The sequence below is a fragment of the Phalacrocorax carbo genome, chromosome 1 (assembly GCF_963921805.1).
Source record: "Phalacrocorax carbo chromosome 1, bPhaCar2.1, whole genome shotgun sequence".
NCBI classification, from domain to species: Eukaryota; Metazoa; Chordata; class Aves; order Suliformes; family Phalacrocoracidae; genus Phalacrocorax; species Phalacrocorax carbo.
In genome coordinates, this window is record NC_087513.1 from 53,043,034 (window position 1) to 53,057,215 (window position 14,182).

General features: G+C 39.2%; 2 protein-coding genes across 6 annotated transcripts in view; one reads left to right on the plus strand and one right to left on the minus strand.

The window, feature by feature from the left end:
• Window positions 1–612: 612 nt before the first annotated feature.
• Window positions 613–13,814, minus strand: DEPDC4 (DEP domain containing 4). Of its 4 annotated transcripts, XM_064451745.1 has the most exons (10): window positions 13,667–13,814; window positions 12,295–12,721; window positions 11,613–11,767; window positions 10,868–11,054; window positions 8,481–8,707; window positions 5,541–5,683; window positions 5,194–5,319; window positions 3,672–3,750; window positions 1,686–1,806; window positions 1,178–1,265 (listed from the first exon to the last, which is right to left on the minus strand). In XM_064451745.1, the coding sequence occupies exons 1-9, from the start codon at window positions 13,752–13,754 to the stop codon at window positions 1,694–1,696; spliced, it is 1,545 nt and encodes a 514-aa protein (XP_064307815.1). In that variant the 5' UTR covers window positions 13,755–13,814; the 3' UTR covers window positions 1,178–1,265; window positions 1,686–1,693. The 4 variants fall into 4 exon arrangements, with proteins under 4 accessions (XP_064307797.1, XP_064307807.1, XP_064307824.1 ...); XM_064451727.1 differs by lacking the exon at window positions 1,686–1,806 and having other exon boundaries at window positions 613–1,265; window positions 13,667–13,811; XM_064451737.1 differs by lacking the exon at window positions 1,686–1,806 and having other exon boundaries at window positions 613–1,265; window positions 11,613–11,764; window positions 13,667–13,810.
• A 12-nt stretch (window positions 13,815–13,826) lies between these two features.
• The window catches only part of SCYL2 (SCY1 like pseudokinase 2), a 41,847-nt gene continuing 41,491 nt past the window's right edge, over window positions 13,827–14,182 (plus strand). For both annotated transcript variants that reach the window (XM_064451704.1, XM_064451715.1), the window contains exon 1: window positions 13,827–14,046. The gene's annotated coding sequence lies outside the window, so the exon portion shown is untranslated. The remainder of the gene's footprint in view (window positions 14,047–14,182) is intronic.

The following is a 14,182-nucleotide window of genomic DNA, read 5'->3' on the forward strand; positions in this document are numbered from 1 at the left end:
TAAGCCTCCTTACTTTGAAGGTGGCATTGCTTGTTGCACTGGAAGGTACCTCTAGACTCAACTTCATTCTGGAAACCTTACACTTCAAATACAAATTCATACTGGCAATTAATCTAATAGCTCTATGCTAGAAATCATAAATGGAAACGAGCAAGAGGTCCAGGTTTCGTCACCAGATGATTGTGTGTCAAATATTGTTAAAAATAAGTGACAGAACTTTTCTAAAGTCCAATAAAGTTTCCTAATTTTGGAATATAACTGAAAGCATAACAACGAAAAACAGTAATCTGTCATTCATCAAACTTGTTCTGTTCAGCAGGCCCTTATACTTAAATGCAAAATATCATGTTTCTTTCAACAGAAGATTAAGAAAATTAGTAGATCCTCCTGTCAGGGTAGGTGAATAAAATAGGGCTCTCAAGAGCTCTTCCTTTCTTTTGCAGGACTAGGTCAATCTTGACTTCTTGTCCCAGGAACTGAAGGAAAGCACCTGGCAACTATAAACGCCGACTGTCCACTTGAAACATTTCTGTAAAGTTCGATACTTGGTTCTACACTCACTGAGCTGCCTTTCTTATGAGAGCACTACGAAATGATAGACTGAATCATCGCTTGTTATGCAATGCTTTATTATCACCTTTAAATTAGCACAAGAAAATTCTAATCAAGCCAAAGTGCAAGAATTTGTTTTTTAAAAATACAGTATTTCCCAAAGCAATTCCCAGTCCATCTAGCCTACAAATTACCATGTTACTATATTTAGCCCTGTAGTCTAGCAATTAAGGCATTCATCTCTGAAAGGCGAAACAGTCTTTTTTTCCTCCTCCAGAAATTATTTTACACTGCACTGTCAAACAACAAGTGCATAAACGGGGACGCATGGACGGAGATTTCAACCACATTCCTTGACATCTAATAGGGCCAGGTCATTTAAACACATACACAAGTTAACACAACCTATTACCAGTTTGTAATTGGTTTGTATCATGAGCAGTTTTCATATGCATTCCCTACTTTAAAAAAAAAAACCAACATGGCTGTATTGATGTCTAACCATTTAGAGTACAAAATTCATTTAGTTTTACAACCACTACAGTAAACGAGAGAATGGTATTTTCGGAATTCTTTAATTAATTTCTTCTTCTGCTTCAAAGGAATAGCGGGGTCACTGTCCATCTCTTGAACCAATGCGAGAAGATACTGATTTGTTCGTTGTTTTTGATCTTCGTATTCTTTAGCTGTCACACGCTGACAGAAGGTGAAGCCTTTGTAAGTAAACAGAGGTTCAGATTAAGTTTAATGCGCCATATAAGAGCCTGATTAAAAAAATATGATCTAACGGATATTCCAGTTCAGATGTGATTACAATTCTCTACGACGTGAAGCATACAGCCCTCCACTGAGCATGGATGACATTTAAACATTAATTGCAAAAATAAAATTGAAAAGTGGTGTTAAGAGTGCAATATCACAGATGATTTTGTATTGCAAACAGGCCTGCAAGTCAAAGGAGCCAATACAGTTCTTGCAAACAGAGGCCATAATGAAGAATGCTACACGACAAGAATGGCACCTTGCAGTTGTCATGATCCAGTGACTCCCTGTGAGCGAATCAGATCTGTAGCAAGGCCCAGTACGTAATGCAAGTGAATAAATACTTTGGAGACAGTTGCCTGTGAACCCACCTCTGAATTCAGGAATAGAATTCAGGAACTTCTAGGTGACTAGGCAGCTCAACATGGCGTGGGCACCAGAAGCAGAGGTGATGGAACAGGCAGCAGTTCAGGGTGAGGGCAGAGCAGGGAACTGGAGCCCGAGAGATACGCAACTTAAGCACATTTAGCTATAAAACCGTCATAAACCTATGCAGTAGAGTGCTGCCCTGCAAGGATTCAAGCCCCATCTTTGGCCAGGCAAGTTCCGGCCTCAGGGAGGACTGGCATTCCGCTACTCCACACGTTAGCGAGCAAGTTAGTTGAAGAAGTGTCAATTGCCTAAAGGGAAAAAGTTCTTACTGTTCCTTCTGTACAAACACCATCATCTAGAAAGAGGCAATAACCTGAGCTGCTGGAATTTTTATGAGGACCTGTCCTTCCCTTCTTTTACAATGAGTCTGTCAAACACTGAATGTTAAATATTTTTTATGGTTTAACAGAGCCACATCAAGAAAATATAGCTCTTTCAAAAGGGAAAGCTTAACAACTTCTGTCAAAGAGATTAACTCTTAACACTTCAGGGTGGATCTTTTAGTCCAGGGTTTTCAAATGGCTGGGTAGAATAAAACCAAGCCCAGAGTTCCCTCAGTGTTTTTAGGAATGTTTATTTCCAGCAGACCTAATGATTACCTTCCTGCAATAGACAGATTCCTTTTCTTATCAGGGTCTCCCATCCTTCCCTCCTGCTCCCACCTGCGCTTCAGAAGTTCACCAGCTAAGAGTGCTCAGTAGCTCTCAGGAAAGATTTTCCTCCAGTCTCCTCCGTGAGAAAAGGGAAAATGACACCAGAATATGAGGCACACAGGAAAACAGGAATATGCTATGCTGGAAAGCTTACAATCAGCTCAGACTAGGTATTTCAACAAGTAGACGGAATCTATATGCATTTACGGATTGAAACCCCAAAACTTAGTAGGGAATATATAGCATGGGGTTTGCACTTCAATTGTCTGTTCAATGTGCTGATGGGAGTCACACAGGCTCCAAGAATAGTGTAGACAGCCAACTCCTTCCTCTGTTGCTCATCTCTGTATTCTTTAGCTACACAATGTGTGATACTCAGAACATTGTATTGGAAGCAGTTTGGACACATTCCAGAACCCAACACAGATGGTGAAAGATTCTGTACCAAAACTACTTCTCAGACAGCTGCTCTATTAAATATAGTACTAAACAGCACAATAACTTAGAGAATTATTCAGTTCCCTAATGGTTTCTCTTCAGTGTTTAAGCACATAATGCACTGGCAAAACGAAGCCAAAAGGAAGATGCTGAAGAGTCAGAGAGAAATTCAATTATTTAAGCCAGCACTTTTAATCACAGTGCTGAAAGATATTTTTGGCAGCGAGGCCGGATGGAATGTTAGCTTATAAAAGAAATGAGCTCGAAAACTCTACTCCCACATACACACCAAGTGTCAGATGCCTTCCTTTTAGGCTACACTACCCTTCTGTAAGCCTTGAGCTCTTAATAAACTTTGTGCTTACCCAGAAAAGAGAGAGTTCAAAACACTAAACAATCAAGGTCTGTACTCAAGACATCCATTAGAACCTCAAACTACTGAGCTCTGAGAATTTTTAGGTGTCTTGTGACAAAAATTATTATTATATTGTTCCTAAATATAAAATCCCATCAAATTCACAAGCCAAATTATTAGCAAGTCACTTCAGGAAGCGCATTTTGCATTGGTTTCTCCAGAAGTAGTTATTTTGTAAAAAAATTTTGTAATGTCTTCAAAATAGATAATTAATAGAATCCTTGTTCTCTGATATTCAGAGGTCAGTGGTTTCCTTATAGCAGATAATTTAATTAAATGGTGAATTAGCCACTAGTCACTTTAATGCTTCACTTTTAACAGAGGAAAAGAACATGGTCTATACAAAATTATAGTCAACTGATGATAAATCAATTTGTATAGAAAGGTTTTTATATAAAAATGTGTATCACATCATCTACCTGAATCAATATCCAGATCTTGTCCTTCTAGCAAACTCTCAAGTCTCCTACTAGTTAGTTCCAGAAGAGTTAAAGGAGTCTGAAAATACAATCCAATAATGAAAAAAGTTTAAAAACCCCCAATACTTCTGTATTTTGAGAATCTAAAGCTTTCAGATGATCAATTTAAAAAGAAAACAAAAAAATCACATAATTAACTGCAGAAGAATCTATGCCTACAGTTATTTAGGTATACATTGAAAATCTCTCAAAAAATTGTGCTAAAGCACATATACATATGTTTATTTCTGATATTTCTGGCCAAAGAAATAGGAGGCAAGATGTTCTGGATGTTGTTTTCCACTGAACTACAGCAAAAACTGTAGTATAGACCTTGATCTGATTTCAGCTTATGTAATACAAAAGGCTCTTAACTGCAGTTGTGGAAGAGCCACCATCCACTCTGCTGTCACTGCTATGAAGCATCGGGCACTTCCTGTGTCAGATCTGGCTACATCTCCAATCATGGATCAAAGCCTTAACCCTCATGTCAGAACCCTTAATAATAAAGTATTTGTTTTTTACTGAATATTAACACATACAAAACTCACAGTAACCACTTGATACGTTCAAGCTAAACTGGAGGTAATTAAAAAGTCTCCCATGTCTCTTTAGCTGAGGTCAAAAGGGAAAGTGAATGTGTCATCTAAGAACTAAAAATAATATTTAACTGAAACCAAATTAATGTTTCTGTGAGGCTTATTTGTAACTGTACAATAAGCGTCTACAGCATTTTACAGCTGTCTTACAACAGCTGAGATAATTAGTTCATCTCTATCTAGTTAAGTGTTTTAATGAGGAATTTTATAGTTGAGGAAAACAGTAGTGACTTTAGCGCACTGGTTGAATTCAGAAAGTCAATAGAGCGCCTGGGAAGGCTGCATCTTTTCATGTGTGACAATATGATGGAACATAAATAAAGCAGACCATAAAATATATTTGTATATTTACATAACCGGTCAAGTTAAATAGAACAGCCATTTCACTTTGTGGTTCTATTTATTTTCTTTATTTTACAAGTTAACATTTCAAAACACCAAAAGAAACTCTTAAGAGTTGTCAAAGCTATGCATGTACATGGGGGCACTAGGACATGCCATCTTATATATCGTTCAGAGTATGTCAGCCAACTTCTAAAGCATAAAGACACTAAGAAGGTTAAAATTTTAGCAGCCAGCCATCAGAAACAATTAACAATATCAGAAATATTAATTTTTATTAATAAAAATTTCTTAAAAATTCAAGTATTATCTTAACAGAAACTATCTAAATAAAGAGAGAGGATATTATATGTAATGGATTGCAAAGCTCTCAAAAAGCTGTCCTCCACAGTTTGAAATATCTTCTCACCCTACTTGACTGTACCATTAAACTAACAGATGGAATATTAAACTGTGCTCCTCACACCTCTCATCTGCAAAAAGGCACTCCATGGCATTTAACATTTAAAATGGCAAAGCTAATGAGGTAAGGAAAATGCTACCTTGAATAGCTCAGAGTGATTGTCCATCAGAAACTGAGTCAGCAGTTCTGCCTGTGGCTTGGACAATGTCTTATTCTGTAAGATGAACTTCGTGCAAGTCTTGATGATCACCGATCTGTTATCAAACTAGAAAAAGAAGAACTCATATTTGGCATTAGACTTACTTGCAATGTGTTAGCAAAGACTAAGTATAACAGGACACTATCAGTGGGAAGAATATCTTCATATTTGTTTTAAAACAATCACATTGGAAGGCAGCAAACAGATTACTTCTAACTCTGGAAAAAGAAAGTTAGCCTTAGGATAGGAAGGTACTATTTCCCACACTAAACATAACAGATACTTACTTGCTTTTGTAATTTGTAGCCCTCAGATTCGGATGCAATGGCGATGAATGTCAAGAGTCTATGTAGCTCTTCTCGGATATTTGGTGCTAATAGTTTTAAATAAAGTTGTGATGCCTCTAGAGCTTGATCTGTTTTTCCTTTTTCTGCAATGGAGTAAAACAACGTATCCAGTGCAACTATTCATTTTCAGAGTCATAAATACACATTTAAATTCTAATATTAATCCCATTTGGGGGGGGTTTCCCTCCAAACAAAGCAGGTTAGCTCAGTGACTTTAAAACCTTTTGACATGACTCAATACAGCATTTAATCAATATAAGCTTATAACCTTTGTCCCACAGCTAGTCAGGGAACAGAGGTACTTGAACAATATATACAGGACATAACTATGCTCTCTGTACAATGTGCAAAGACTGAAGTGATGCTTGAACTGTTTGTGTTTACATGTCTTTGTATTATATTACAGGATCCATCTCAAAGTAATTAATGACCCAAACAATTCTAACTTTCTCATTGCTTTGAGGTTTTGTTTGCTTGTTTGGTTTTTTTTTTTGTTTTGGTTTGGCTGGTTTTTTGTTTTCTTTTGTTTTTTCATTGTTGGCTGGTTGGTTGGTATTTTCCCTTCCCCTTGCCCCTTTTAAGCCATTAGGTTAGAAGTTTCTCAAGGAAATGTGATAAGGCAGAAATAATCTCCTACAAAAAACCCTTTAGATGATAACTCTAGTTATCTTCACTTTGAAAGTGAGGAACTATCAAAAAGCCAAGTAACTTTAAGGCAAGAGCAACATGAGGGCAGATACAGGAATAGAACCTATGTATGATTGTCTGGCCTCTGTCCTATTACTGGGACAGAGGTTATATCTTATAATAATCCAGGACTTTCTGGAGTGTACCACAAGCCATTTGAAACCACCTTTGTTTAAAAAGAACACCAAAACAGCAAGTAAGTGACCCTTTTCCAAAAGAAGGGCAGAAAAAAAGCAGGAAAAACTTGCCAAAAGGCATGATCAAGACAGGTAAAAGTGTAGAGATGAAGACAGGAAGTTAAATAATTTCTACAGAAAAGTTTAAGAGTTTCTCTGATCTGTGATTAAAGCTTTACTGAGTTACTTTAAAAAGACTGTAGGAAAAAAATGTTCCAGCGTGAAAAGGTTCAATAAACCACATGGACTAGTTAGATTACAGATGAATGCAGTTGGTCAAAGTAAAGTACTCTAGAGCTGTTAATTTTAACAGGCAACAAGCACAGCAATGTGTTTGCCTTCACAAGAGGGCTGCATTATCAGCCATCTTAAACTGTTTAGTAACTGAGAAAGATACAGTTATAGCCATATATATACATTGATAACAAAAATGAAGTAATAATTTAGGTAACTGCAGCACTTCTCAAATTCATATGTAAAACACTGAAAATTTAGATGTTCATAGCTGGTTTGAGCTTTCTCTTGCACTACAGTGAGAACAAGAGCACTTTATCAAAGTAAGTTTAACTGCACTGGATTCTACTTGAAAATTATCAGAATCCAAGTTTTATCCACTGACGACCATTACATTTTTCCGTCTCAGTGCTATGGAACAGGTAAAATAGTTAAGCACAATCTCCTAACAGTGATCTAGTATGAACTAGAACACAGGTGAACACCCAAGAACACAGACTAATATACTCAAAGAAAGAATCATTTCCTAATGATAAAATTATGCCTACCACTTCATTAAAAAGAAATAAAGCACTAGAAACTGCTTGTGAGATAGTCTTACTCAGGTTGGAAAAATGACAAAATTAAAGCAAGAATAAAAAAGCAGAATAGCCCTCGGCGTTCACAGGTCATGTAGTTTAGATCAAGCAGATACTTAATAAGGAAAAGACCTACAGGCAACTAAAGCATTACTGTAATTCAGCAGAATTATGACACTGTCTTTCCCTTTGCCTACAGATTTGGCTGTTTTGATTCTCTAATTTAGTAATATGCTATAATATTAGTTTATATCAGTTTTGTATTTAAAGTACATATACGAACTAACACATCTTTGACTTATGAGAACATTTAGCAGACATTACCAGTAGTTAAGTCAGTTATTTCAAATTAGCATTCTTTTTTTGTGGATGAGTTATGTAATTTTGCAACAGTTTCCCTTTCATGACTCCTATTAAAATTTGATTTTTTTTCCTCCTTAGCAAAATACTACTGATAAAAATATTGCCTTTTGTGTTTTCATGAGGTTTTGGCCACAGGATCCACTGCTGCTCCAATTTTGACACAGATCAACTGTGCTCCCATGCCAGCAAGCTTGTCATAGTTCTCTAAAAATGGAAACTTCAGATTACACTCCATAAACGCTGCAGAACTGAGGAAGTAACAGGGCCTATCTAGAGTAGGATTATTCTTAAACTTGTATTTAAATTAAACCCTTCTGTTTTACTTGTGAGCATATGTAAGGAGGGTATTTGGAGGGGGATCACAGCCTGAATCACAGCTTTTATCATTTTAAATAACTTCTATTGCTAAAAAAAGCCCTAAGTCCAGAACTCACAAAACCTTGTTCTGGTTAATAAGAAAACTTTATAGCAATGATTTTACTTACATGTTATTAGTCACAAGTAGCAATAAGGGACATTCTGACTAGTGGCAAGAAATTTTCACAATGAGAGTAGTTATATATTGAAACAGGTTACCCACAGAGTTTGGTGAATCTCTATCCTTGCAGATTTTCAAATTTCAGCTGGACCAGGCCCTAGGCAATTTGATCTAACTTTGAAATTTTTCCTTGTCTTGAGCAGAGTTTCTGACTAGCGACCTTGAGCGTTCCCTTCCAACCTATAAATCAAAATGCATCTGCAATAGCATTGCAAGTAGTCTTATGGTTCAGTCAATTAACGCTTAGTAAGTTACAAGTGAAAGCTGTATAAAGCATATATTTTTTGTTCCAGGTTGCTCTTACCTATAAGTTCTATAATTCCTGAATGAATATCGAGATCCTGAGTGGCAAGAAGGGAGTCCTTCTTTTGACTATAATACTTTATTATAATGTCAAAAAGAATCTTCTTGTATGTATTCAGACTGCTGGGTTTGTTAGTGCTTTGAGATAACTGCTGACTAACCATCACTATGAATTGGTCTGGGAAATACTCCAAGCATTCAATTGCAGCATAGAGCCATTTGTCAAGCCTGTAGAAGGAAAAGTTAGTTTTAGTGCTTAAAGTGCTCTGCCTATTCTTATTTAATCCTTTAAAGAAAATTAGATAGAAATAACCATGCAGGTATAGTCACATATTTGAACCACAGCATTAAACTTGTTCCATAGTAAGCGGTTTATGTAACTTATTTTGCTAGAGTAATGCAAGGACCTGCTCAAAATAAGCAAATTCCATGGTTTTCCTATGCAACAGAAAATACACCTGAGGTATGCCCAGATCAAAACAAGCTGCAGTCGTGCCAGACTGTCACCGACCCCAGGACACTTGCCTGATACAGCTAGTATTTCAAACCAAACACCACCCCACTATTACTCCACCACACACAATGAAAACTCACCATGGCTAACCAGGGTGAAAAAGCAAGGGACTAGATCTTTACAGATGGAAAACAAGACAATTAGTTTGAAAAAAAGAGAAAAATAAAAATAGTTTAAATCCCAGAGGACTGTGGAAGCAGCTTATTATATGACCTAACATAAAGGCATGAGTTTTCTTAAGCATTTGTTGCCTGTATGACTTACCTAGGGAGAGAAACCGTAAGAACCTAAAATTTGGGTAGACAACTCATTGTTCAAAGAGGCTGGAAGGTCTGAGGAAAAAAGCCACTAACTCAACTATTTTGTACAGAAGAAATCTAAAATTATAGAAGTGTGGGGAACCGAGGGAGAATTGATTTTACCTGACTTTCTGGATATAAAATAATTTGAACTGAATCAATAACTTCTGAGAAGATGCAAATGTTATTTAAGATCCACAGAATCTTATTTTTATCATAGAAAGCAGAAACAAAGATTCTGAACTTGCTGCTGGACAGCCAGATAAACATGAACTTTGGTTAGAACTGCTGCAGCCAACAAGGACTGCTTAACTCTCAGATGCATAAATGGGGTAAGACAGTAAAATAAAAATAGGATCACAACCTCCCTTTAGTTATGATCCCATGAGCAATGCAATCACTGCAAGCAGGATTTGATTACAGTTAAGTACCTACATGGAGAGGAGGTATGTGATTATTTCAAGCACAGCATGACCGTATTCGAAAACTGAAGACAGAAAATTTGAGATTTAAATTATCTTTACTTCCCTATTTTCACATTGGGGGCAATTAATCCTATAACTACTTGTAATACCAGTGGCTGTTCTTCATACCTGGAATTTTCCATATCTCAGGCATGCTAGAAGCCAGACCCAAATAGCATACATATGAGGTATTTTAAGAGACATAAGCCTGCCAATCACCCAAGAATCAAGTACAATGTTAGTATAAAGCTTAAAAGAAACAGCATTCATTAAGCCATTCTGGGAGGAATAAAACCCCATGGAGGTAAGATGCTATCCAGCAATAAACCTAGTTTGGAACCAGGAGTTCCATTAGCTTAGATAAAACTCTAAACATATGTAAAAATATTTATGTTTACTCCCTAAAGCAAGAATGCATAAAAACTCTAAGAAGCATCTCTTTAGTTACACAGATTGACCTCAATCTCATACAGATAAAAATTGTACTGATTCGACAGAAAAAAGCATTACTACGGCATACACACATGAGGAGACATGCCTTGACATGTTCATTAAAGGTACATGCTAAGACAGAGATCAGCCCACGTGCAATCAACAGGAACACTACAAAAGTAAGAGAATGCTTCAGGAAAAGAGCACTGTCACTTTTATATTCTCATGATATAATCATTCTTCAGTGCTACAGCTTAGCTTCTCCTTTTCTGTTGCTAACAACAGATGCCTTATTGAATTTATATCTTCACGGCACCACCACCAAGAATTGTGACAAACACATAAAAAGACTCAGAATAAGAGTTTTTAAAGTTCTAATATCTGTTCTAGAGATCTAAGACTGAAGTGCCTGGTCTAGAAACTAGGAGTGTTTTAACACTTGGGGTTAAAGTTTTAATGTATACTTAAAATCCCCAAGTGTCCAATCCTAAACATATACTTTTTATGAATTCCCTTACCACTTCTGAAAAGAAGTAAACTAAGAGAAGTATGTTAATGCTACCCCGTCTATAAGCATGCAAGTGCAACAATGTCTACTTTGTTCACTCAACAGAAATCTTTGATTAAGAGTAAAATAAAGCATTTACTAACAAATCCATTTTATAAATGTATAACTTACTCAGGCAAGTTTAAGCTACATATAACCTCTCTGTCCAGGAAAGTATTTGAGATAATCAGGTCTTCTTCTTTGCCAAAACAGTCTGGTTTTTGCTTCACTGAAGACACCAAGATATCTTCTAGAAGCGGAACATCAATCAACTGCAGCAGTCGTAGCAGAGTTTGCTGTTTCCAGACATCTTCTATTACTGATACCATAAACAAACAAAAAAAACCCTCAAAAATAAGATCTTATGTAAAACACTAACTTCTGTTTTTGTGCCCTCAAGAATGTTTTAAATGTTAAAAGAAAACACGGTGAAAGCATAGCGTTAAGTTTCTGTGTTGGGGAAAAAGGGATCAAAATAGGAATGCTAAGAAAGGAGGCTTTAAAGAGAACATCTCTGCCTCCATCATATTAGAATTAGTAATAAGGTACTCTTAATTAGTAATATGTACAAAAGACACGTGAATAGCAAAGGAATCATGTAATATTGTTGTACTTAATCTTAAAACCTATTTCCATACCTAATACCTGAAGTGGTGTCTGCATAAATAGAATAGCACCATCCTGCCAAAACTTAATCCTGTTTTGTTTCCTTCAGTTTACTTACTATGAACATTTATGCATTTAGCACTTATTTAGCTATTTTGTCATAAGTGACATGTTAAATTTAGGACTCTGAGGGGCAGTGTTTAACAGAAATGATGTAATCCTCCAAATACATGCAGAATCAAGTTTTAAAAAGGAAAAAGTCAGTCCTCACCTCTTTCTGAAAGCAGATGAGTTGGTTCATTAACCATGATCTTTGGAGGTAAAGATGTGTGAACATTTATTGATCGAAGAAGCTCTTCTACCCTCTTTTTATCGGCTGCTTCTAAGGCTATGGGGTTTGAAAGTGTTGTTTCACACTTCATTCTGCTAAGGGGGGAGGGAAAAAACAAACCCATATGTATAATACGATCAGGACACATTTCTTTTTCTGTCACTCCCTAAATTGCTGTTAAATCAGGACTTTAGGGCTTCACTGTATCTAGGATCTATCCTACTGCTAGAAAACCAATTGTCCACATCTGCCTTGTGGAAAGGGCAAGTATATTGATTCCAAACACTGCTTACTGGTTCCATTTCTTTTACCAGGTTCCAGCAAGTAGCTAATTCATGCTAATTCTCAGATTTCAGCACAACCAATTGCAAAACAAAATGATTCCTAGGCTTATGCTACTGTGCTACTACTCTATTCTATATAAAAAAGGCAGATCAAAGCAATTTAACAATACCAAGACATATTAGGTAGCATCTGCAATTTTGGCATGACACTTATCAAAACTGGCACGTAGTTTTCAGAAGTCTCCAATACTTGGGTTAGACAGACATAACTTCATCTACAGTTAACCCACCCTAACTTAAAAAAGAAAAAAATATCAGAATAGCTTAGAGTAACTCACTTGGAATGTCTGTTTGGCTTCTGTTTGCAGATTTGCTCAGGAGACAAGCTCTCATTGTCTTTATTCTTTCTCAGAAGAGGAGGACTAAGACTGCTATTTACAAATTTATAGAGACTAGTGTTTGTGTCTTCAAACTCTGTTTCTTTCTCATTCTTGAATAAGTAAAGCTTTGCTCCAACTGGCTCAAACACCTTGTGATCCATCAACGCTTGGCATACACGTACTCCCTTCAGCCGAGAAATATCAGTACAGCTTAGGTACATGCTTTGCATAAGATGGCTCAGTACCACATCAACAGCATTTGAGCCAGTAAAACAGTTTTTATATGTTTTCAGATGTTGCCTACGTCTTTTGATTTCCACCTGACTGTGAAGAGCATGAATAATACTATTCCACAGCTGAGTTGCTTGAAAAGGACCATCACAATCTGCAAAATATTTATATGAAAGTTTTACAGATATTTATAAAGCTTCACTTTAACATTTTTAAAAATACTTTTACTCTGTGAAAGCAGTTATATATATATATATATGCATTTAAAAAAATCTCCAGAAGTCAGCTTAATTTTACAAAGACAGAGGAATATAATATTTCATGATTCAGTCCTTGTAAGTTGACTCACACCCACTAGGGTAGTCAGCAGAAGGCAACAATAAGACACTAGAAACAGTTAAGGAAGGGGTTTTCGTTATTACCACACATGCTATATGTACGTGCACATACACATTAATTCATTACAGAATCACAGGACGGCTGAGGCTCGCAGGGGCCTCTGGGCTCCGTCTGCTCCAACCTCCCCTGCTTAAGCAGGGCCAGCCAGAGCTGGGCGCCCAGGACCCAGCTTTTGAGACTCTCCAGCGGTGGAGCATCCACAACCCCTCTGGGCACCGCCAGGAGGAGCCTGGCTCCCTCCTCTTTGCCCTCTCCCTTCGGGTACTTGCAGGCATGGATGAGAGCCCCCCGAGCCGCCTCCTCCGAGGCTGAGCAATCCCAGCTCTCTCTGCCTCACCTGGGGAAGACGCTCCTCCAGCCCCCAGGTTCACCTCTGCATAACACTCTCAGCTCAGCAGACGACACACCAACATTTCCAATACATCAAACCTATCATTGACCCCTCGACCTTCCTCTCCGAACGCTTAGACGCAGCCCCAGGCCTAGGAGCGGCGTCCCCCTTAACCACCCCGTCTGGGGGCTCAGCCAGAGGAAGCCCCGCTCTCCTCTACGGGGCTGCTGACGCCGCGCTAGCTCCCTCCGTCCCTCCCGCCCGCGGGCCGCCACCCCTCAGAGCCCGCTCCGCTCCGGCCAGACGCGGAGCCGCTACATGAAAGAAAGCCGAGGTAGCAGCGAGACGGGAAAAGCTCTCCCCGCTCACCTCGCCGCCACCGCCCGCTGCCCCGCCGCGGCTCTAACTCGCTCTGACTCCGGAGTCTCCTGAACCGCGGAGTCAAATAAACCGCCATGAGGGCGGCCGGTGCCGCCGGCGGAAGCCGGGAGAGCGCATCACTTCCCGCCCTCCGCCCGGCGCCTCCCCCGGCCGCCGCCCCAGCGCCGCCCCTCCGGGGCGGAAGTGAGCCGTGCTCCGGCCGCCCGCTCCCCTCCCCTCCCCGGTGCCCCGGCTGCCGCTGTCGCTATGGAGTAGCTGGAGCGGGACGGAGCCGGAGCCAGAGCCGGAGCCGGCGCGACAGGCGGCCCGCCGGGCCCACAGAGCGACGGGCGGCCGGGCGCGGCGCCGGCAGCTTCCCGCGGGCTCAGGTGAGAGGCCTGTCCACGCGCCCCGGGGCAGGAGAGGCCGCCCGTGGCCTAGTGTCGCCGTGCGGGGTGGGCAGGGCCCGCCGGCCCTCAGGGGCTGGGGTTGGCGGTCGCGGGTCCCGGGAGCCCGGCGCTGACG